This window comes from Ascaphus truei, chromosome 4 (genome assembly GCF_040206685.1).
Source record: "Ascaphus truei isolate aAscTru1 chromosome 4, aAscTru1.hap1, whole genome shotgun sequence".
NCBI classification, from domain to species: Eukaryota; Metazoa; Chordata; class Amphibia; order Anura; family Ascaphidae; genus Ascaphus; species Ascaphus truei.
In genome coordinates, this window is record NC_134486.1 from 15,142,793 (window position 1) to 15,168,213 (window position 25,421).

The 25,421-nt window shown below is 42.4% G+C and overlaps 1 protein-coding gene across 1 annotated transcript in view; it reads left to right on the forward strand.

Annotated features, from left to right (window-relative positions):
* LOC142492233 (vomeronasal type-2 receptor 26-like) overlaps window positions 1-25,421 on the forward strand; it is a 110,152-nt gene that overhangs the window by 68,916 nt on the left and 15,815 nt on the right. The window contains exon 6 of the mRNA XM_075594901.1: window positions 20,462-20,585. Within this exon, the coding sequence (XP_075451016.1) occupies window positions 20,462-20,585 (124 nt within the window). The remainder of the gene's footprint in view (window positions 1-20,461; window positions 20,586-25,421) is intronic.

Consider the following 25,421-nt stretch of genomic DNA (forward strand, 5'->3'; position numbering starts at 1 on the left):
AAGGGAGAGAGATGTTTCTGTTACCAGTAAATCTCCCTCCCTGCATTGCTAACCACCCTCACCCCCTACCCACATACCGTTAACCCCCCCCCCCATCCTGGCCATGGCCCCTCCGCTTCTGCAAAACAGACACAAAAATTAAAACATACAAAGTAATGTCCCCTAACCCCTTAATCACCATAGCGGTTATTAACCGCTACAGTCATGAAGGGGTTAACCCACCCTCACCCACCCACCACTCGGGATGCCTACATACCCTCCCACACTAACCCCCCCCCCCCACCCGTGAGGCCTAACCACCCAGTCAGTACCCACAAGGGAGGCCTACCCACATACCGTTGGGGAAACACCCCACCCCCACCCCAGTACCCACAATAAAAACAGTACAATCACCCACAATAAACAGCATTCTATTTATTAAATACATTACCCACCCCCTGTGCCCCCCCCCCCATAAATACAAGATTTATTCTTTTACATTCAGGGTCCATAACGTAGCCCCACACTAGTCCCCGGTGGGCTGGCAGGGCACCTGGACAGACCTACAGTTTACCAGCAGCATTCCACAGGTTCTGGAGGCCTGCTGGTGGATCCTGCCAGCACCATGGCGCCCAGGTGGTCTCCTTGGGTCACCGTGAGCCTCAATTGGGTCCACACGGTAGGCCCAAGGATGTCTGGGAGCCCCGGGTCAAACCCACAGGTGTCTGCGGGGCCTCAGGTGGTTCCCATGGGGGTCTGGGGAACTCACGGGTGCTCACTACGGGTCCGCGGTGCCCCCACAGAAGTGGGACCACACATCATCATCCCCGCACCTAGGCTCGGAGGTGCCCCCACAGAAGTGGGACCACACATCGTCATGCCCGCAGACTACGGGTCCGCGGTGCCCCCACAGAAGTGGGACCACACATCATCATCCCCGCATGTGTCACCCATGGAACCACCAGCCTGCTACCCTTTAGGATACCCGAGGATTCCCCGCGGGTGGTCTCCAGAGGTCCCACGCAAAACCACGGAAGTAACCCTGAATGTAAAAAAAATAAACCTGGCCAATACATTCAATACATACACCCTCCCCCCCAACACCTACAGTACAATAATGTGCAAAATAACTATTATCCAGATATGGATAATAGATTAATTGCCCATTATTAAAAACATTAACTAGCATATACAAATAAATAAAGTACTACTGACCTCATCAATACGAAGTGTCCGACGCCAGCGCCTTCCTTCTCTTGCCCACACAAAACATAGCCAAAACCAAGCCAATACATTGCAATTACATTCAGATATCAATTAACCCCTTAAACACCTTATCGGATAATAACCGCAAAGGTAATTAAGGGGTTAAGCCACACAGGCACGATACCCACCCTTCACCCATGAATTTGTACTGTGGCTTCATCATGCAACTGTATATATATACTGTATATATATACATACAGAGAGACAGAGAGAAAGAGAGAGAGAGAGATATATACAGTATATATATATACACACGTTATATACACACCCATGATAAACCAAATATACAGTACAAATAAATGTAGAAGGGTTATCAAAACCATACTGTTCTACAACCAAACACTTCTCCATACAGACACTACATTAAAAATCAATTTCCTTTAAAAATCCTAACTGATCTCACAATCTACTGTACTGTATATGATCACAAACCAATGAAAAAAGTCACATTCCAAAATGCATAAAATCTATGCACCATACTGTATACATTCTGCAAATTAATCAACGTAAACAAAAATCAATTAGCAATCATTATTTACATCCCTAAACATTTCACACTCAATCATGAACAATGAAACCATTAACAGATTCACGCCTAGAGCAGAACAATTAAGCCTTTGAAAAAAATATAAGTACCGACAAAAATACAACCTTTACAGTACAGTACAACCAAGGCTATCTATCCCTGACCTTCCTCAAACACACAATACAATACCAAGGAATAATACATCTATCTAATTTTAAAATACTTTAAACTCACAAAATAATTAAAAACACATCTAATCCAGCTTTTAAAACATCATCATTTCTTACCCTGAATGTATACTGTACAGTATATCTCTCTAGACATATATATTGTACATACATACATACAGTGGCAAGAAATGATATACCACAAAAAAAAAAAAATACACAGGTTAAAAAACCTTTTGAAAAAATTAACAAGTTAAATAAAATACATTTCTTTACTGTAGTTCACTTACCATTACTTGCCCCCACCGACTCCCGTTGCCCAGCTTACTCACGAACCAATCCACGATCAGGAACCCATAAAATAATAAACCATTGAAAATAATAAACATTAAACTAAAAATCCAAACCAATCCACGGGTCTTCTACTTGTAATACACCTTCATCTGTATTCTTCTTTCTTCTATCTCCTTCCGGGCGGGGCAGGGCGTGGTCTTCTTTCCATCATCGGCCACGCCCTTGTCTTTTTTCTTCTCCGGAGGTCCTTCCTCCGCGGCGTCTGGCTGCAAAATGAGACGACATAGGCTTTTAAAGGCCTATGACGTCACATTTTGCGTCATGGTTCACACGGTCCTGATTGGACCGTGAAAACCATGTGTGTTGGCCGATAATAAAAAAATGATGACGTCACTTAAAGGGAATGAAAGCACAGCCAATCAGAATGGCTTTGCTTCAATTGCCTTTAAGTTGACGTCATGAAAAGGCACATGGCCGTGCACACATGGTACTAGAGCCAATCAGAGCGTGGGAACTTTATCCCTACTCTGATTGGCTCTGGTATACCATGTGTCAGGGGCTTGGGGGAGAAAGGATGTGACGTCAATAAGGATAAAGTTCCCACGCTCTGATTGGCTACCGTACCACGTGACAGGTTTTCATTGACGTCACATCCTTTCTCCCCCAAGCCCCTGACACATGGTATACCAGAGCCAATCAGAGTAGGGATAAAGTTCCCACGCTCTGATTGGCTCTAGTACCATGTGTGCACGGCCATGTGCCTTTTCATGACGTCAACTTAAAGGCAATTGAAGCAAAGCCATTCTGATTGGCTGTGCTTTCATTCCCTTTAAGTGACGTCATCATTTTTTTATTATCGGCCAACACACATGGTTTTCACGGTCCAATCAGGACCGTGGGAACCATGACGCAAAATGTGACGTCATAGGCCTTTAAAAGCCTATGTCGTCTCATTTTGCAGCCAGACGCCGCGGAGGAAGGACCTCCGGAGAAGAAAAAAGACAAGGGCGTGGCCGATGATGGAAAGAAGACCACGCCCTGCCCCGCCCGGAAGGAGATAGAAGAAAGAAGAATACAGATGAAGGTGTATTACAAGTAGAAGACCCGTGGATTGGTTTGGATTTTTAGTTTAATGTTTATTATTTTCAATGGTTTATTATTTTATGGGTTCCTGATCGTGGATTGGTTCGTGAGTAAGCTGGGCAACGGGAGTCGGTGGGGGCAAGTAATGGTAAGTGAACTACAGTAAAGAAATGTATTTTATTTAACTTGTTAATTTTTTCAAAAGGTTTTTTAACCTGTGTATTTTTTTTTTTTTGTGGTATATCATTTCTTGCCACTGTATGTATGTATGTACAATATATATGTCTAGAGAGATATACTGTACAGTATACATTCAGGGTAAGAAATGATGATGTTTTAAAAGCTGGATTAGATGTGTTTTTAATTATTTTGTGAGTTTAAAGTATTTTAAAATTAGATAGATGTATTATTCCTTGGTATTGTATTGTGTGTTTGAGGAAGGTCAGGGATAGATAGCCTTGGTTGTACTGTACTGTAAAGGTTGTATTTTTGTCGGTACTTATATTTTTTTCAAAGGCTTAATTGTTCTGCTCTAGGCGTGAATCTGTTAATGGTTTCATTGTTCATGATTGAGTGTGAAATGTTTAGGGATGTAAATAATGATTGCTAATTGATTTTTGTTTACGTTGATTAATTTGCAGAATGTATACAGTATGGTGCATAGATTTTATGCATTTTGGAATGTGACTTTTTTCATTGGTTTGTGATCATATACAGTACAGTAGATTGTGAGATCAGTTAGGATTTTTAAAGGAAATTGATTTTTAATGTAGTGTCTGTATGGAGAAGTGTTTGGTTGTAGAACAGTATGGTTTTGATAACCCTTCTACATTTATTTGTACTGTATATTTGGTTTATCATGGGTGTGTATATAACGTGTGTATATATATATACTGTATATATCTCTCTCTCTCTCTTTCTCTCTGTCTCTCTGTATGTATATATATACAGTATATATATACAGTTGCATGATGAAGCCACAGTACAAATTCATGGGTGAAGGGTGGGTATCGTGCCTGTGTGGCTTAACCCCTTAATTACCTTTGCGGTTATTATCCGATAAGGTGTTTAAGGGGTTAATTGATATCTGAATGTAATTGCAATGTATTGGCTTGGTTTTGGCTATGTTTTGTGTGGGCAAGAGAAGGAAGGCGCTGGCGTCGGACACTTCGTATTGATGAGGTCAGTAGTACTTTATTTATTTGTATATGCTAGTTAATGTTTTTAATAATGGGCAATTAATCTATTATCCATATCTGGATAATAGTTATTTTGCACATTATTGTACTGTAGGTGTTGGGGGGGAGGGTGTATGTATTGAATGTATTGGCCAGGTTTATTTTTTTTACATTCAGGGTTACTTCCGTGGTTTTGCGTGGGACCTCTGGAGACCACCCGCGGGGAATCCTCGGGTATCCTAAAGGGTAGCAGGCTGGTGGTTCCACGGGTGACACATGCGGGGATGATGATGTGTGGTCCCACTTCTGTGGGGGCACCGCGGACCCGTAGTCTGCGGGCATGACGATGTGTGGTCCCACTTCTGTGGGGGCACCTCCGAGCCGTAGGTGCGGGGATGATGATGTGTGGTCCCACTTCTGTGGGGGCACCGCGGACCCGTAGTGAGCACCCGTGAGTTCCCCAGACCCCCATGGGAACCACCCGAGGCCCCGCAGACACCTGTGGGTTTGACCCGGGGCTCCCAGACATCCTTGGGCCTACCGTGTGGACCCAATTGAGGCTCACGGTGACCCAAGAAGACCACCTGGGCGCCATGGTGCTGGCAGGATCCACCAGCAGGCCTCCAGAACCTGTGGAATGCTGCTGGTAAACTGTAGGTCTGTCCAGGTGCCCTGCCAGCCCACCGGGGACTAGCGTGGGGCTACGTTATGGACCCTGAATGTAAAAGAATAAATCTTGTATTTATGGGGGGGGGGGCACAGGGGGTGGGTAATGTATTTAATAAATAGAATGCTGTTTATTGTGGGTGATTGTACTGTTTTTATTGTGGGTACTGGGGTGGGGGTGGGGTGTTTCCCCAACGGTATGTGGGTAGGCCTCCCTTGTGGGTAGTTAGTGGGTGAGGGTTGAGGGTGGTTAGGCCTCACGGGGTGGGGGGTTAGAGTGGGAGGGTATGTACAGTAGGCGTCCCAAGTGGTGGGTGAGGGCGGGTTAACCCCTTCATGACTGTAGCGGTTAATAACCGCTATGGTGATTAAGGGGTTAGGGGACATTACTTTGAAAGTGTTATTTTTTTTCTCTGTTTTACTGTACAGCAGCGGAGGTTGCCATGGGTAGTGGGTAGTGTATTGAATGTATTTATTGGTTATTATGCGTTAACCCCTTCATTACCTTAGCGGCTATACGCTATGCTAATGAAGCCTCGTTTCTGAACTTTTAATAATATTGTGCAGGAGCAGGGGGTCCCCTGAGATTAGATTTCTGTCTCAGGGAACCCCCTGCTCACTCTACAATATTATTAAAAAGACAGAAATGCTGCTTCTTTACCATAGCGCATAGCCGCTAAGCTAAAGAATGATTCTTTAATGATGTGTGTGTTTTATTCACAGTGTAGATGTTCTCCGGAGCTGAAGCGCACAGGTTTCAGGTCTGGGGACCCCGTGCCCCCCGAGATACAGGCCCCTTTAGGGGGTGCCGGTATCCCTCTGCTCTGCTTGGTTTACAGGCCGCGATCACGTGATCGGACCTTTAAACCAAGCAGAGGGCTACCGGCACCCCCTAAAGGGGCCTGTATCTCGGGGGGCACGGGGTCCCCAGACCTAAAACCTGTGCGGTTCAGCTCCAGAGACCCCCTGCACATCTACACTATCAATAAAAATGTATTTCAAATGTATTTATTTGTATTTATTTATTTATTTATTTATTGCGGGGATGCTGTGTGTGATTATTTTTTATTGTGTTTAGCGGGGGTGGGTGACGGGGTTTATAAATGTGAGTTTATAAATAAAATAAAGAATATTATTTATAGGGGCCTTAGAACAGAAGTTCCCACGCCAATTGCGCGCTCATTGCTCTTTTGTTACAATGTTGCTGGTCTTGCGGGTTTGCAGTCTGGCAGCAAAAAGCAGTTTGTAGTACTGAGTGTGAGATAAAGTAACCAGTTCTTTTATTGCTGAAGTCGCCACCAAAAACTTTTATTTACAAATACAGTACAAAAACCGTGCAACACACAACAACATACAGTATCCTTTGTTTAAGTACAGCAGGTACTATAGGGTAAAACATGTACTGTACAGTACAGCACAACATTACAGTATGGTCTCACTGAAAGTCCTCCCCATTTTCCAGCCATGGCCGATGCCTTGCATGGCGCAAAACGCCATTAATGCAGTCTCTAACGCCTCTCATTACAGGATCTGTAACAGGGTAATAGCGCTGCATTTCTTCCACAATCTTTTACCTTAAATTGGCAGGAAGGGCATTTTTTTGGCGATTCCCATCATAGTTCACTTTGAACACCCACTCGCAGTACAATGTGTAGGGAACATGGTGTTTAAATATGATCAAGGCATACTTGTGTGGTATACCAGCACTCCTCACCCTATACTTCTCCCTCAGCGCCGGTGTCAGATCGCACAGGGAGATGTCGGGCAATGTTTGTATGCGAGCGGGTGTAGGAAGTCTTTTGGGAGCGGGTGTACTTGAGGCGATGGGCAATGGTAGGGTGTCTGGGAGGAAGCTTTCCTCCGGTAGTGGTCGCCGGGTTGTCTCCTGGCGTGGTCTAGATGGGGTTGTCATGTCCTCCTCAATAGCATAGTACACTGTATCTTCTGGTGGAGGGGGTGTGCTTGGTGATGGAAGGGGGTCGAAGGTACCATGCATCACATCCATGTCACCCCCCTGCTCCAGCGTCGGGGAAACAGGGGCATTAACACCGAGCAAATAATGTATGCCCGCTATGTCTGCCTCTATCTTGTCCATCCGTTGATCCATACGTTGCTCCATATGTAGCATCCGTTGATCCAGCCGTTGCTCCATATGTAGCACCGACTCCAGAAGCAGATCTAGCTTTGCCAGCACACTAGAATTCCCGGGGAGATCCACACTTAGCCCATTCAGGATCCGGTCCAACGAGCTGCTTGTGCATGGCATCTGGAGATCTGGGGGGATGGGTGCAACGGAGGATGAGATGGGGGTTCCCTGGAGAGAAGCGGCATCGATGGAGAGTGGAAGAGGTGACCTGGGGATGCCCAGTACAGGAGAAGCTGCAGCGTGGTGGAAGAGGGATGGAGAAGGTGACCGCTGGATTTCCGGGAGAGAAGCAGAGTCGTCCAAGAGCAAAGGAGACAGTGACCCGTTGATTTCAGAGGCAGCAGCATCTTCAGATGGAACCGGAGAAGATGGGGGTGGAGAAGCCGGGCTGAAGATTTCCGGGACAGCTACAGCAGAGTCGTCGAAGCATATGGGAGCAAGTGGTCTGCGGATTCGGTGAGTTGGCTGCCATGCGTCTTGCGTACCGAGCACAGTACCGTATTTCTTCTTCACATAATAAGGCTGACGTGTTTTAAAAGCCTTAGCCTTTGGGGTCAGCAGAAGGTTTTCTTTGTTGGCCTTAGCCTGTCGCTTTGCCTTTGGCTTGGGAACGGTAACTGCCTTTCTCTTTTTCAGTGTGGCAGGCACAGCAGAGGTGAGATGATTCTTTCGTCCATAGAACCGGGGCTGCTCCATGTAAGCGGGAGACACAATGCAGTATCTGGACAATGGCTCAGATAAAGATCAGCAAGTGGTGGGCTATGCAACGTGTACAACCTTTTATGCATGGTGGCCAGGTACAGGTGTTGAAAGTGGGTGGTCTGTTATGTGAGTCATTAACATATAAATACACCATCCATTTTGTGGATTCACTGCACATTGAATACACATCGACTAAACATCGAATACACATTCTTGTGTTTGTATTTCTTTCTACTCGCAGCAATGCCTGTTAAGAAGATTTCAAAGGATCTCAGCATGAGAATGAAGGAGATGTACACGAGCGGACAACGAATTGCAGATATCCAGCGCTGGTTAACTGCTTCTGGCCTCGTTGTGCCATCAAGCACTGTGTGCTATCATGCACAAGGAAAAAACAGAGACCGCAAAAAGGCACCAAGGGTAACAAATGCGTAAGTACTGTATACTGTATTTATAAAACTTAACCAAAAAAAAATATAGAAAACTGTAGTGTACATCTACAGTATACCGTATTTATATAGTATATTTATTATATTACAACAGTATATACTGTAGTGTACTGTATGTGTGGTCAATTTATATTTTTTGTGCAGCAGTATACACTTTTGGTATATTGCAATTCATCTTACAACGGAATATACAGTATATGATGTGTATTTATTATGATATAACAACAGTATACCGTATTTATATAGTATATTTATTATATTACAACAGTATATACTGTAGTGTACTGTATGTGTGGTCAATTTATATTTTTTGTGCAGCAGTATACACTTTTGGTATATTGCAATTCATCTTACAACGGAATATACAGTATATGATGTGTATTTATTATGATATAACAACAGTATACCGTATTTATATAGTATATTTATTATATTACAACAGTATATACTGTAGTGTACTGTATGTGTGGTCAATTTATATTTTTTGTGCAGCAGTATACACTTTTGGTATATTGCAATTCATCTTACAACGGAATATACAGTATATGATGTGTATTTATTATGATATAACAACAGTATACCGTATTTATATAGTATATTTATTATATTACAACAGTATATACTGTAGTGTACTGTATGTGTGGTCAATTTATATTTTTTGTGCAGCAGTATACACTTTTGGTATATTGCAATTCATCTTACAACGGAATATACAGTATATGATGTGTATTTATTATGATATAACAACAGTATACCGTATTGATATAGTATATTTATTATATTACAACAGTACTGTATACTGTATATTTTGTCTATTTATATTTGTAGTACAGCAGTATACATTGTTTGTATATTTATATTTACTGTATATTACAACATTACATGTACAGTATACAATATACATTTTATATTGCTGCATATTAATAACACAATATAATTTCTTTGCATTGTAGGGAGACTACTCTTCTGGTGGACAGAATAAGTGAGGAGAATGATGAGAGGAGCGCATTAAGGGTTAAAAACACTCTTCAGGAAAACCACAATCTGACTGTATCCGAGAGCAGCATAAAGAAGATGAGACGCAGAATTGGATGGAAATATGGACGTGTGAGGTTAGTAGTGGACAGTACAGGAGGTACTGTACTGTAAAGTAAAAATGTTGTTTTGCAAACTGTACTGCGCTGTGACGCTAACATTTTTTATTCATTGTCATTACAGAGCGTACCCCATGATACGGGACGCAAACAAAATCAAAAGAGTGCTCCAGGCCCAGGCATGGATCGACAGCGGTGAGACTTTCCAGGATTGCATCTTCACTGATGAGTCTACTGTGTCGCTGGAGAGATTTGCAAGATTTGCGTTCCACAAAAAAGGCCGCATAACTTTGAAGCCACGGCCAAAACACCCTGTGAAGCTGCATGTGTGGGGTGCCATCTCTAGGCGTGGACCGGGATGCATTGTCGTCTTTGAAGGTACAATTTCTCAAATATAATGCCGCCTAATGCACTGTACTTGACTAGTGTTGCCTTACCGTATGCACTGTACTGTACTATTGAGCACTTTTCTTTTCTTGCTATAGGAATCATGAATAAAGATTTCTTCCAAGACAACATTGTGCCCGTGATAGTGCGATACATCACACAAGACTTTCCCAATGGTCATCGCTTTTACCAGGACAATGATCCCAAGCACACCGCGTCGACGGCGCATATCCTTGAGCGCGGCATCAACTGGGTGAAGACGCCAGCGGAGTAAGTGTAGTAGACCGTGTCCCATTTACTGTATATGTTCCCCACTGTTTTTACTGTGTACTGTATCTCTTAAACTAATTGTCCTTTCTTTCCAATCACAGATCGCCAGACTTCAATCCGATCGAAATGGTCTGGCATCAGCTGAAGGACCACATCCGTAAAGTGGCGAAACCCTCCAAGAAGGACGAGTTGTATACAGCCATAATGAGTTTTTGGAACGATGTACTCACCGTTGAACGATGCAATAAATATATAGACCATATTGCCACTGTGTTGCCCATTGTCATCGCGCGCAATGGACAAGCATCAGGAAAGTAGTACAGTGCTGTAGTATTGTACAGTAGGTACACTATGATACAGGTAAGTATGGCACAGATTTTAGCTTTCCCAATAGTCAGAGTTTACAGTAGTTCCAGTATACAGTACAGTAGACTAGTTTGACATACTACAGTAACTGCCTACTAACTGCTCCATTTTTTCTTTCCAGAGATAGCTGCACCAGCCACCTACTGTACAGTAGGTCTACCATAATACAGTACGCACATACAGTACAGTACAGTAACTGAACAAAGTTTTTGTTTTCTTGTCGTTCCAGGAAAAAGGGTGCACCAGAGGGGAGGGGGGGCCTTGTGTTCGTCAAATCTGCTTGTGCAGTCAAATGTACAGTATATAAACAGCAGTAATGATGTACACAAAACCTCTCCTCTCTCAATGAACTACTGTACCGCAGACACAATGAGGATACTGTTACAGTATGAAGGGAAAAAGAACAGGATGGGTTATTTAACATTACAGTATACTGTGCAATATTTATACTGTATATTTATATATACTGTATTTTTATTCTAAAGGTATTCGAGAATGTACTCTACTAGATGAGGACCTGGTGACTTTCAACACTCTCAGACACACAGAAAGGATTATTTCACATCACTGTATATTTATCCTGTATATTTTCAGTAATTTAGAAGCAGTGGCTGTTCTGAACAGCCCAGGGCCAGATTAACAAAACAATGGCTTGGATTGGATTAGCCAGACGATTGATGCTTGGCCAGGGAGGGATTAAAAACTCTAAGGGAGGGGGTGGGTGGTGTAGCTGTAGGATTGTACTGTGTCAGTATTTCCAACGCCAGGTCACCCTAATAATTGCATGAATAAACCCCCAAAGACAAGGCCCAAATATACTAGTACAGTATACTGTACAGTACTGTAAAGTATGTATTATTGTGTGTTGATGTTTTGAATTGCTGTTAACTTGAAAAGTTTCACCATTGTATTGTACTGTATTTGTAAATAAAAGTATTTTGTGGCGACTTCAGCAATAAAAGAACTGGTTAATTTATCTCACATAAAGTACGTGAATACGACCGCAATCACCATTGTACAGTAAATGGGTGCATAGGATGGAACGACAGGTGCTAAAGGGGTATAAATATGATACTGTATTTATCAGTATTGATCAAAGAGAGTTGATCAGAAGGATTCCCCTTATAAAGTATACAGCACTCTATTGTCATTCATACAGTACAGTATACTGTAGTAAAAGGTAGACAACACATGGTCTTGCAGTACAGTATACTGTATTACTAAAAATCTGTCAGGTTGACCAGAATCACTGCGGATATCGGAAAATAATACAATTTTATTAATTCTACGTACTGTATATAAGGGGAATCCTTCTGATCAACTCTCTTTGATCAACACTGATAAATACAGTAATTTATCTCACACTCAGTACTACAAACTGCTTTTTGCTTGCAATAAACAAACAAACAGGGAAGCGCTACTGTATACTGTATGAGTTAGGATCAGGCCCAGCAGCCACTTTATGTTGAAAACCACATATGAAATGAGCATAAATTTGCATGAATAATTACACAAAAATATATAAAATAAATAGCACAAGTCTCTGACAGAGAGAAATTGTCCAGGTGGTGTGGATACAGGTTAATGCCCCTGTCTGATAGGACAGACTCGGGCAAGAATGGCCTGTGAGAGGTGAATATCCAGAATGGTAGCTGGGATGGAAAGCGCTACCAACTGTGCAGGTATTGAAGTGTGTAGAAATGGGAAGGTGCCGTAGGCATCAAATGTGGAAAGCGCTCACCCAGACTTCATACACTGCGCATTTTGCTTGCATACTGCAAAGCCGCAAGACCAGCAACATTGTAAAAAAAGAGCAAAAAAAGAGCAATGAGCGCGAAATTGGCGTGGGAACTTCTGTTCTAGGGCCCCTAGAAATAATATTCTTTATTTTATTTATAAACTCACATTTATATATAAAGTATATATTTATTTCTCTTCATGTATTTATTTATATTTATTTATTAATTGTGGAGCTGCTGTGCGTGAGGGGCCATGGCCAGGATGGGGGGGGGGGTAACGGTACAGTATGTGGGTAGCGGGTGAGGGTGGTTAGACCTCACAGTACATTATGCACATTGGGCCCCCCTCCTCCCCACATTTACATACTGTACACTACACGACATCAATGCAGGGAGGGTTTACCAATGCAGGGAGGGTTTACCAATGCAGGTAAGGCTTTAGGCCTTTATATCTCTCTCCCTTCAGTGTAATCTGCTTAACAGAAACATTAGGGGGGAAGGGGCTTTAGGCCTTTATATCTCTCTCCCTTCAGTGTAATCTGCTTAACAGAAACATTAGGGGGGAAGGGGCTTTAGGCCTTTATATCTCTCTCCCTTCAGTGTAATCTGCTTAACACAAACATTAGGGGGGAAGGGGTTTTTAAACAATGCTGCTGTGTATAATGTATAAGGTTTTTTACAATTAGATAGATGTAATCCTTGGTATTGTAAGGGTTAGTTTGTTTTTAAATTGTCTTTTCTGGTTGTTACTTACAGTATATATTGATTTTGGTTTACTTGCTTGGTTAAAATACTGTACAGTAGTTAAGTTGACTTGTTTGGAAGTGTTTGTACAGTATTTACTGGTAGAGTAGCTTGCAATTATATTGTTAACATTCATTTGCAGAATGTACAGTACTGTATATGGTGCATAGATTTAATGCTATGCATCATTTACAGTATACAATGTACTGTAAATGCAATGTACTGTGTGGATTGTAATGTTATGTTTTATACTGTACAGTATGCTATTCATTAACTTCATTGCTCTACACATCTAGGGATTTCATTCCACCTTACCACCTTTCCTACACATGATTTGTGCTTTAGGCATTGGTTATATTACTGTATGCTAATGCAGATGTGTGATGCTTTGAGACTGTCATTTATACTTTGACAAGTCTACCTTTTGGTGTGTAGTGTGCATTATCCTTAGCGTTGTATACTGTAGGTGCCTTTAAACCCAGTAACCTATTGTGATTCACTTTGATTCTCCCTAGTGTTTTTTGAGTCACTATCCTTTTCATGTTTAGGGTTGACAGTGTGTGTCGTTCCCTAGTGCTGTTCATTAGTGTTTAAGGGTCCATGCCTCTTTTTTAAGTGTTTTTAAGTCATGTACTGTACTGTTTATTCATCCCTTTTTGCACTGTGTCAAATAAATAAACAAATATATCAATTGCATACCTGAGTGCTCCCATACGGGTTACTTTTTTCTCTTTTCACTCACATACAGTATGTATATATATATATATATATATATATATATATATATATATAGCTGTATGATATATATATATATATATATACACAATGTATATATGTATACTGTATATATATATATATATATATATATATATATATATATATATATATATATATATATATATATACAGTGTATATATATATACAAAGTATATACTGTACAGTATATATTTATTTCTCTTCATGTCTTTATTTATTTATTTAGATTTATTTATTAATTGTGGGGCTGCTGTGCGTGAATTTTTTTTATTGGGGGTGAGGGGGGTGTTTGGCCCTTGGTGTGAGTTTACGACTTGCAGCAGCAGCACAATTAATAAATAAATATAAATAAATAAATAAATAAATGAAAAATAAATACATTTGAAATACATTTTTATTGATAGTGTACATGTGCAGAGGGTCTCCGGAGCAGAAGCGCACAGGTTTCAGGTCTGGGGACCCCGTGCCCCCCGAGATACAGGCCCCTTTAGGGGGTGCCGGTATCCCTCTGCTCTGCTTGGTTTACAGGCCGCGATCACGTGATCGGGACCTTTAAACGCAGAGCACTCAGCACTCAGAAACACAGGCCAGACAGATTTAAACACACACACAATAGGGGGAGGTTTTTTTACATAACTTGCAGGGAAGCTTAACGCACACACAATAGGGGGATAGGGGGAGGGTTTTTTTACATAGATTAGAGAGAAGGCAGGGCGTTTTAAAAGCGAGAATAGGGGAGGGGGTTTTACATAGATTTTATTTATTTATTTAGGTTTATTTATTAATTGTGGGGCTGCTGTGCGTGAATTTTTTTTATTGGGGGTGAGGGGGGTGTTTGGCCCTTGGTGTGAGTTTACGACTTGCAGCAGCAGCACAATGAATAAATAAATATAAATAAATAAATAAATAAATAAATGACAATAAATACATTTGAAATACATTTTTATTGATAGTGTACATGTGCAGGGGGTCTCCGGAGCTGAAGCGCACAGGTTTCAGGTCTGGGGACCCCGTGCCCCCCGAGATACAGGCCCCTTTAGGGGGTGCCGGTATCCCTCTGCTCTGCTTGGTTTACAGGCCGCGATCACGTGATCGGGACCTTTAAACGCAGAGCACTCAGCACTCAGAAACACAGGCCAGACAGATTTAAACACACACACAATAGGGGGAGGTTTTTTTACATAACTTGCAGGGAAGCTTAACGCACACACAATAGGGGGATAGGGGGAGGGTTTTTTACATAGATTAGAGAGAAGGCAGGGCGTTTTAAAAGCGAGAATAGGGGAGGGGGTTTTACATAGATTTTATTTATTTATTTAGATTTATTTATTAATTGTGGGGCTGCTGTGCGTGAATTTTTTTTATTGGGGGTGAGGGGGGTGTTTGGCTCTTGGTGTGAGTTTACGACTTGCAGCAGCAGCACAATGAATAAATAAATATAAATAAATAAATAAATAAATAAATGACAATAAATACATTTGAAATACATTTTTATTGATAGTGTACATGTGCAGGGGGTCTCCGGAGCTGAAGCGCACAGGTTTCAGGTCTGGGGACCCCGTGCCCCCCGAGATACAGGCCCCTTTAGGGGGTGCCGGTATCCCTCTGCTCTGCTTGGTTTACAGGCCGCGATCACGTGATCGGGACCTTTAAACGCAGAGCACTCAGCACTCAGAAACACAGGCCAGACAGATTTAAACACACACACAATAGGGGGAGGTTTTTTTACATAGCTTGCAGGGAAGCTTAACGCACACACACAATAGGGGGATAGGGGGAGGGTTTTTTACATAGATAAGAGAGAAGGCAGGGCGTTTTAAAAGCGAGAATAGGGGAGGGGGTTTTACATAGATTTTATTTATTTATTTAGATTTATTTATTAATTGTGGGGCTGCTGTGCGTGAATTTTTTTTATTGGGGGTGAGGGGGGTGTTTGGCCCTTGGTGTGAGTTTACGACTTGCAGCAGCAGCACAATGAATAAATAAATATAAATACAGTAAATAAATAAATAAATGACAATAAATACATTTGAAATACATTTTTATTGATAGTGTACATGTGCAGAGGGTCTCCAGAGCAGAAGCGCACAGGTTTCAGGTCTGGGGACACCGTGCCCCCCGAGATACAGGCCCCTTTAGGGGGTGCCGGTATCCCTCTGCTCTGCTTGGTTTACAGGCCGCGATCACGTGATCGGACCTTTAAACCAAGCAGAGGGCTACCGGCACCCCCTAAAGGGGCCTGTATCTCGGGGGGCACGGGGTCCCCAGACCTAAAACCAACGCGGTTCAGCTCCGGAGACCCCCTGCACATCTACACTATCAATAAAAATGTATTTCAAATGTATTTATTGTCATTTATTTATTTATTTTTTGGCGGCTGCTGTGTGTGTGTATTTTTTTATTGTGGGTAGCGGGAGGGTGGGTGAATGGGGTATTCGCCCCAACGATGGTTGGGGAGGGCTTGCGGGGGGGGGGGGGGGGGTGGGGTAGCGGGAGGGCTTAACCTCTTCATGACCGTAGCGGTATTAACTGCTACGATCGTGAAGGGGTTAAGTGCACCCGCAACCCCCCCCCCCCTCCCGCAAGTCCTAAACTCACACCAAGGGCCAAATACCCCCCTCACCCATCCCCACTACACACAATAAAGCGGGCACGGTGGGTTAACCCCTTCATTGCCTTAGCGGCTATCCGCTATGGTAATGACGCAGCATTTTCCGTATTTTTAATAATATTGATCAGGAGCAGGGGGGGGGGGGTTCCCTGAGCATTAATCATTAATTTCTGGCTCAGGGAACCCCCTGCTCACTTTACAATATTATTAAAATAATGCTTCTTTACCATAGCGCATAGACGCTAAGGTAAAGAACGAGTGTTTATTTATACTGTATATTGTATGTGTTTTATTGATAGTGTACATGTGCAGAGGGTCTCCAGAGCAGAAGCGCACAGGTTTCAGGTCTGGGGAACCCTTGCCCCCCGAGATACAGGCCCCTTTAGGGGGTGCCGGTATCCCTCTGCTCTGCTTGGTTTACAGGCCGCGGTCACGTGATCGGGGCTTTTAACGCAGAGCTGGATACCGGCACCCCCTAAAGGGGCCTGTATCTCGGGGGGCACGGGGTCCCCAGACCTAAAACCAACGCGGTTCAGCTCCGGAGACCCCCTGCACATCTACACTATCAATAAAAATGTATTTCAAATAATTTTTAATGTGTGGATGTTTGCGCAGAGAGAGAGCAGCGGATCTCTCTCTGCTGCAAACACATCTCGCCCCCGCCGCCCATACAGTAGTATCATTTATGTATGTGCATATACAGTACAGTACAGTACTGTACAGTACTGTATGTTAGGGCTTACAGGGGTTGTTGTTATACAGTACTGTATATATATATATACTGTATACTGCATTACAATTCATTATAGGGGACGGCTTCACAGAGAATAGCTCGCAAGCGCCACCATGTGTATTTTGACGGCATTGCAGTATTGTAACCAGCCGGAATAAAAAGCTTAAATTCCTGCCGGAAAATAACGCAATGCACTCTGGCTGAAAAATATCAGAAACCTGAATACACCCGAGTATACCCGAATTCGCGGGACTAGCCGTGCTCGAATAAAGTGTGTCGCCAGTGTACTATCTGAGGGACCACCTAGGTCCATACACTTTTATTATTATGTATAGAGTGCAATAATTGGGGTACTTTGGATCTTGGATAAATTATATGCACCTTGTAATACTCCACATGCACCTTACTTATTTTATATAGGTTCTATGTAGATTAAGGCAGCACAAGATGAGCGGTATATCTCATGTTAAGTATCTTAGTACTTCTTGCAATAATGGACATCCTTTCTTTATCCTCAAGGTTAACCATATTTTTCCTCCTGAACTGGAAATAATATCTATGAAGTCTGTCAATTCCGGATCGGCATAGACAAAGTTGACAGTCTGAGATAAGGTTTAGAGAATCCCCCCTCCTTTTGGGAGAGACGATAACACATTTAGCTGTTAGTCCGTGGCCGCACTCTCCATCATTATGTTACAAAAATCTTTGCAATGTAATACTCAGGAATCAGGTTTCCACTTCAAATTCGAAAGTCTTTATTTCTTCAATCAGGTCAGCATTTTATATAGCAAGGATACTTGCATATAGCATAAACTGTAGATACTTATGTTCAGTTTCAAGTAACTGAATGTTGTGATTATGCTATGTTCAAAGTGATTCTTTATACTATCAGGACAAAGAGATATAAATCACATGTCTTAGCTAACTGCTTTTGCTGACTAAAACATTCTTGTTTTTAGTACCAGGCTGTATTTACTCTGTACTACAGGAAGTTGCCATCTGCAAACATCTGTCTGAAATGTTAGGAATTTATCTTATCACTAACATTTCTAGGTTTCAAGTTGTCCCTGAAGTTACAAACTGAAAATAAGATCCTTTATAAGAAAAATAACTTGAAAATGTTTAACCTATTGAGTGCTGAATATATATTGCTTTCCTACTTAATATAGAAAAATATATAGAAATAAAATAATATATCAATTTTCAGTTCGCAGTTACAGGAACAGTAAATCTTGCTGCATCTGTAGATGTGAGTATGTGAACATAGAATTACCTGTAGTGAAAAAAATAGGTGCAAAACCAGCGCTTATGCAAACAACAAATATATAAAAACAACCTTAGATTCAATGTCCAAATGGTAGTCCTGGAGCTGCCTAAAGAGATTGTTCTGGTATCTTCCTCCCAGACTTGGATTTGTAGAAAAAAGCAACTTCCTCTGGCGCTGAGGCAAGGATGTAGATAGATGAACTCTAGTTTCTTCTGTTAAACAGTGACCTCAGGAAAGAAGAAAAAGACAAAACACGCAGGAAGCCTGCAATAGTGTATTACCCAGGGATAACAAAGATATAAATGTGAAGAGCAATTTATTACACAGGGTTAAAATGACCGTTAAAAAGACAATGCTATACATACATTAATAAATAAATGAGTGCCTAAGCACTGATCAAGATCTTGAGCACTAGCCAAGATCTTTGAGATTGCTCCGCCTGGTTAAAACTGGAATCCTACTCACCAGGGATCCCTGACGAAGAAACACATTATTGGAGGTTTCGAAACGCGTTGGAAGGTTTTCTGGCACCGCAGGGACACCGTAGCAGTGGACATTCAGTGGTGACATAAGCGAGCGAGCGGATCGTGTGTTTTCCAGGAAGCAATACATTACGGAGCACAGAATTTGATCCCCCGACAGCAGCAGACAAATTACACCCCAAGGCAAACGGATGATCCGGCGGCAAAGACCATTAAACCAGTGCTCATGACCTAGTCACCTCTGGTGAGTAGGATTCCAGTTTTAACCAGGCGTAGCAATCTCAAAGATCTTGGCTAGTGCTCAAAACCTTGGTCAGTGCTTAGGCACTCATTTATTTATTAATGTATGTATAGCATTGTCTTTTTAACGGTCATTTTAACCCTGTGTAATAAATTGCTCTTCACATTTATATCTTTGTTATCCCTGGGTAATACACTATTGCAGGCTTCCTGCATGTTTTGTCTTTTTCTTCTTTCCTGAGGTCACTGTTTAACAGAAGAAACTAGAGTTCATTTTTCTATAGAATTACCTGTAACTAAATCCCACTACTTAAGTGTCCACTGCATGGTCTAACCATGGTATTTCCTGAACATAGGCCCATGATTATGTCAGGTGTGCAAAGAGTGACATTGCACAAACTGACATTGTTTATAATGGAAGTTTGAGACTTTAAAACCATAGCATACCCGTTATTCAAAATGTGTGTAAGATGTGTGTTTAAGATTCTCATTCAATAAACTTTGTGTTCCAATCAGCACTATTCTGACAATGAAGGCTACTAATGCCTGTAAGCAATAACATACATTGAGTAATAACATGGAGAAAGCAGAGATGTCGAACAATCACATTCAGAGCAGGACTCTAATATGACTTCCTGATATTGTGTCGCATGATCTGGGGCTGGTAACTGGTTTAGCTGGCCTGCCAGGTAGCTAGGGCCTGTCCGTCTAGTACGTCTCCCAAGGGGAGTGTAATGGGTGCTCACCACAAACAGGATGGCACCGCAAGGCTGAGGTGGGGATGTTAGTATGAACCGACCTCCAGCCGCGTGAGCGCGTCCAGAGTGCAGAGTGATAGTCGTGTAGCCAGGTCAGGGTTGGAGAAGGTAGGTTAGTTGTAATACTCATCGTGGTCAGTGTTTGAAGAAGTCGGATGGTCGTAGAGGATATCATTTGTCGAGGAGCGAAGCTGGTAGAGGTCAGATGCAAGCCGAGGTCGAGTTAGAGAGAAGTCGGTTGTGGGGGCGGGACCTAATGCCGTAAACATAGGTTTTGATTTTATTATTATTTTATTACTTGGTTTTGCCTTAAAGAGACAGTGTGCCTATTTGTTTTATTTTGGAAAGTTAACCAATGCAGGTTTAAAGTCTAAAAACATACCGTTTTGACTCTTACTGACCCTACTGCAAGGCCGTACTGCCACAACAGTTAGACCCTTTATGTACGACACTATGTAACAGGGAAAAGCTATATTACTTAATCTGCGCTGTGTATGCAGCAATGCTAGAAATGAAACATTATAATATGTGACTCATGACTTTCCCTTGCATTCTCAGACCCCCCGTTCTGTGTGCAGTGAGAGCTGCCTGCCTGGGTACAGAAAAGCTCAGCAGGAAGGAAAGCCCAGATGCTGCTATGTCTGTGTTCAATGCACAGAGGGGGAGATCTCCAACAGCACTGGTTAGTAACTCCTAACTCATTCATATTCTGTTTTGCTCCCCATCAGCTAGTTTAGTACACACTGCTAGAGCTGCTACTCAGAATAGCAAATGTTCTAATATAGAGATGGGCAAAGTAAGTTTGTGTGTGTGTGTTCAGATTGTGAATTCAGTCCACGGATTGCTAAAATTCAAAATCCGGAGAACACGTTTGCAATGTTAAAAAAACAAAAATCTGCCTTTTTGTGACTGATTAAAGGAAATCCGCGGCTAAAAGGAAATGGCCAATCTTTAATAGATTTAAATTTGACCGCAAAATTCAGCCATGTCTATTTCTTATCCTGGTGAGCCGGACACCAGTAGCTCACAAGCTACCTTAGACTTATCAACTCAATATAGTTCTTATTGAAATCCTTTGGGCTGACAGACAAATACACAACTCTCTACCATAGTCCTATTATAAGCGTTATCCGTGGGACAGATCTTTAGTGATCAGAAAAAAAAAGAATCTGCCTTTTTTTTTTTTAAATCTCCACCAAAAAACGAAGCTAAAGGGAACGGGCTAGTCTGCAGTGGATTCGAATTCTGGTCAATTTGCGCCGATGTCCATTAACAGCAAGATTGAACTCCATGTTCTGTATCATGACTTCCGGCAAGAGAGTGCAGCATCATGAATCCTGCTTCATAACCGATTTACTCTGAGAAATCTGTCTGTTTATGCCTTAAAATAAAATACCTTAATTGCTAGTGCTATATTTGCTGTGCTCTTCTAAAACAATTACAATTATTCTTCATTAGACATTTGCACTAAAAGAACTGAACTTTGATGAGTGAGTGAAATGCGTAAGGCTCATAATGCTTAATTTGTGGCACTACTACAACTGTTACCGTATCTAACAATCCAGATTAAAGAGTCACTAAGGATGAAAATGCATTAAAAGTCAACTTCATTACCTTTGCGGCTAACCACAAAGGCAATGAAGGTGTTAAGGAACAACAGCAGCTTTATTGAAGGCAGAGGGGGTGGGTGAAGTAGGTACTTGTCCCTTCATTCACCCCCGCTGCCCCCAATAAACATTACAATATGTACTAACCACCAATACACAACCCACCCCCTTTGCCCCGACATAAAACCATAATTTGATTTTTTATACACATGATTGATACCAGAGGCCGGCAGGTATCTCAGGGTGGTCCTGTAGGTGTCCGGAGGCCCAATGTTTCCCTGGGTTGTCCCTGTGGGTGTCTAGGGGTCCTCAGGTGGTCCCCACTGGTTTCTGGTTGTCCTCATGTGTCACAGGAGACCAGGTTTATTAACACCTTTTTATACCGAGATCATTGATTGAGCGAAACAAGGAGGTAAAATAAATTGTTATTTATTTCACGAAAAGACATACACACAATGTAACACAATTTACAAGGTTAACACACTTACTTGGGTGTGACGATGAAGAGGCCACACAGGCCACTAAATAAAGTTATTATGCCTGGCAGGGTGCCCCTAAGCCAAGGGTCTCCAAACCTATCTTCAAGAGCCGCACAAAGGCCAGCTTTTATGGATATCCCTGTTTCAGCACAGGTGGCTCAATCAGTGCTTCAGTGCTTGACTGGGCCACTGATTGAGCCACCTGTGCTGAAACTGGGATATCCATAAAAGCTGGCCTTTGTGCGGCTCTTGAAGATAGGTTTGGAGACCCCTGTCCTAAGCCATATTGGTGAGTTGTGATTGTCAGCTCTTCAACCCAATCATGTCATGTAGCTGTATTTGTTATAAAGATGTATGTGTATTTTTACTGTTCCAGGAGTGCCAACCAGCGGAGAGGTGCAGGGCGTGAGTTTCAGGGGTGATTTTATGGTAACATTTTGTCAGGGTGTGTTTGCATAGAAGGGGGCCAGTGTTTCGGGTTACCCCAAAACATGTACTCCGGAATTCCTCCCAGATTCCAGAGGACATGAGGAACACAGACCACCGGATAAAATCCTCCCTAGAAAGCAGTTTGCAGCTCACTGCTAAATCTCCCTGCTTCAGCAGAGACCAGAACAGTTAGACCGGTTAGGGGAAGGAATCACATTTACAGTACTCCGGGATATGCCCAAAAAGCCCAGAACCCAGGATGGGGATCAGTGTATCTCCCACCAGGTATAAGGTGGCAAGAATAATGTTATTTCTATTATGAAATGTATTACTATAGCAGTGTTACCCTGTAGCCGTGCAAAGAAAAATGGTTTTAAAACCAGCAGCCCACTGCACAGCTTTTAGCTAACTTCTGCTAGGAAGGTCCTAGCACGCTGAGATTTTCTGTGAGCGCTGCTGGGGTAAAATCATGAAAATGGTTAAAGCGCTATTTATAAAAAGTTATATAAAAATTGATGAATGAAAGTCCCCCTATTTTAATTGTTCCAACATTATAGGCATAAGGGGATTTTCATTCAGGCGGTCGGAATAGAGGAAAACACTTAAGTTGTGATTACGGTACTTTAGAAGTGTATAGCAGGAAATTCCTGTGAGGTGAGCAGTGCATATGTAACTCAGACTTCTAAGACACCCCACTGGTTTGGTTCCACAGTGTCTGAAAAAGTCCGTAGTTGAAAAGCTTTAGCCGAATAAAGTGTGAAGTGTGGAGGGCTAATACAAATATCCCCATCTTAGTAAATGTCTGGGCAAATGGCCCAGATGTCCGGCCCATCTTAGTAAATGTCTGGGAAAATGGCCCAGATGTCGCCAGGTAAGGGAGGTGGCTCTGGTATGCTATGCGGCAGAGGTGCGAGGTTCGCGCATGCCCATAGCAAACTAAGAAGCCCCTCTTCCAGGTTTGCCATGTATGGGCAACTCTGGGATAGGTGGGAATATTAGTTCCCATGCAGAGATTGGCTGCAGAGGTTACAGATAAGGGTTTTGTATTGTATAAGAATCCCTGCATCAGATCGGGAGTCAAATTCATCATTCAGTGAAAGATTCATCCTGTAAGAAGATTTAACATTGTAACTAAGATTTGTACAAGCTTCAGTAGTTCGTAAGAACTAAGGAATTCAGAACCAATTCTACGACGGTAGAACGAGGAAAGCAGCTCTGGCAGAGAAACAGTGCTTGCGAGCGCGCCACTAGCCAAAGACTGTTTTCGGCTTTGTATGCGCACAACTCCCACTCCTGGGAAATTTTACCTAAAGACACTATTTCTAAAGATTTTGTTTTGGAAGTAGAAAATTTCGTTTTGCCCTGTCCCAGTTAGTGTATTTCAAGTGTTTTTTGTAAATTATTATGTGTGTGTTCATTCTGTAAATAAATAACAATTTATTTTATCTCTTGTATTACTCAGTCAAAGGATACGTGTAATTTTGGTGTTAAAAGTTCTGGTCTTCCGTGACATTGGGAATGGGGCTTACGAATAAATCTATCCTTGGAACGAAATTCACAAACATTACCTCTTTATGAGCCCTTTTTCTTGACCGGTAGTTACTCACAAAAGTCCTGGAACTGATTACGGTATGCAATTCCAGACGCGACCGCTACATTCTCAAAAGCGGGACTTAGAAACTTTCCTGAGTTTAAAATCCTTGAAGCCGTCCCGCGTCTATTCAGTCCAGAGAATCTTTGAATTTGCCACTGTTGGTTTGGCGCTTGGAATCTGCGCTCCTGAGTGGCTGCAAGCTCTCTTAAGGCTTTCAAGCTCTCATTCACTAACCTGTGCAGCCTATCAGAGTGTGGGAATCCATCCTATTTGCCGGTATTGTAAAGCCAGGAGGGCACCATTTCTCAGTCTGTAAAGGGACATGCGCCAACCTAGCATCTCTGCCTCTTTGCATACTGAGCCCACCCGCTGCCCAGGCTTCACAATCTGGGATCTGGCAAATGGTTGACGGATAGCCTTGTGTTAGCCCAGGATGTGGGTACTCACGCAGAACTACAGTACCCCTCCTGTTCTAACACCTTGGTATCCCTGAGGCTTTCAGGTATGGACTCCGCACAGACACAGAGGCACCAAGCTTGGTAGCCATCTATGTTTTCCAGAATCCATGACTTGGAAATCCCACAGTTCATATACAGGTTATCTAAATTTATACCTATTAAAAATATAACCATTTAATTAAATATATTGTGTCCTGTCTTCTGTGTGCTGAAAGATGTACATTCCTATTCTGGTGTTAGGCATGAAGTGAGTGTATAATTCAACTACATTCACTATCCTCATTCTTGGCACATTTTAGAAAAATAACTTTTAAAACTTGTATACACTACAATCATGCTCAGCTTTATCACTTAGCTGTAGCATCCCCCTGAACCCCAACACTAAGTTCGGTGCACCTGGGCATGATATGGGTACTTGTGCTATACTGGGGAAACCCTACTACACTAGGGACTCCCTACATAACTGCAGATACAGCTTAGCCCCTTCATACCAATTTACCTTGTCTGGAAGATGCTGCAGCAGGGATCCTGGTGGCGAGTCGCAAAAGCCCCTTCAGAGTCAGAGTTTGGCGGAGTAATGTGCTTGGCTGTATCTGAGAATCTCACTCAAGAGAACATGGCCAATGAATAAATCTATCCTCGGAACAAAATTCACAAAAACACCTCTTTAGTAGCACTTTTCCTTTACCATTAGTTACAGTGGCGGCACGATTTATTCTAACTCGGCTAGCTCCGCGAATTTCAGATTATCCCGGTCAAGTGCGGTTTTGTGTCTTTTTCAGCCGGGGTGAACTGCGGTATTTTCGCGCCAGGGATTAAAGCATTTTACTCTCGCTGTCTGCAATACTGCAATGCCGTGTAAAAACTCATGGGGGCGTTTGCGAGCTGTTGTCTATGAAGCAGAGAAGCCGTCCCCTGGTGAGATGTGTTTGCTGCAGAGAGAGATCCACT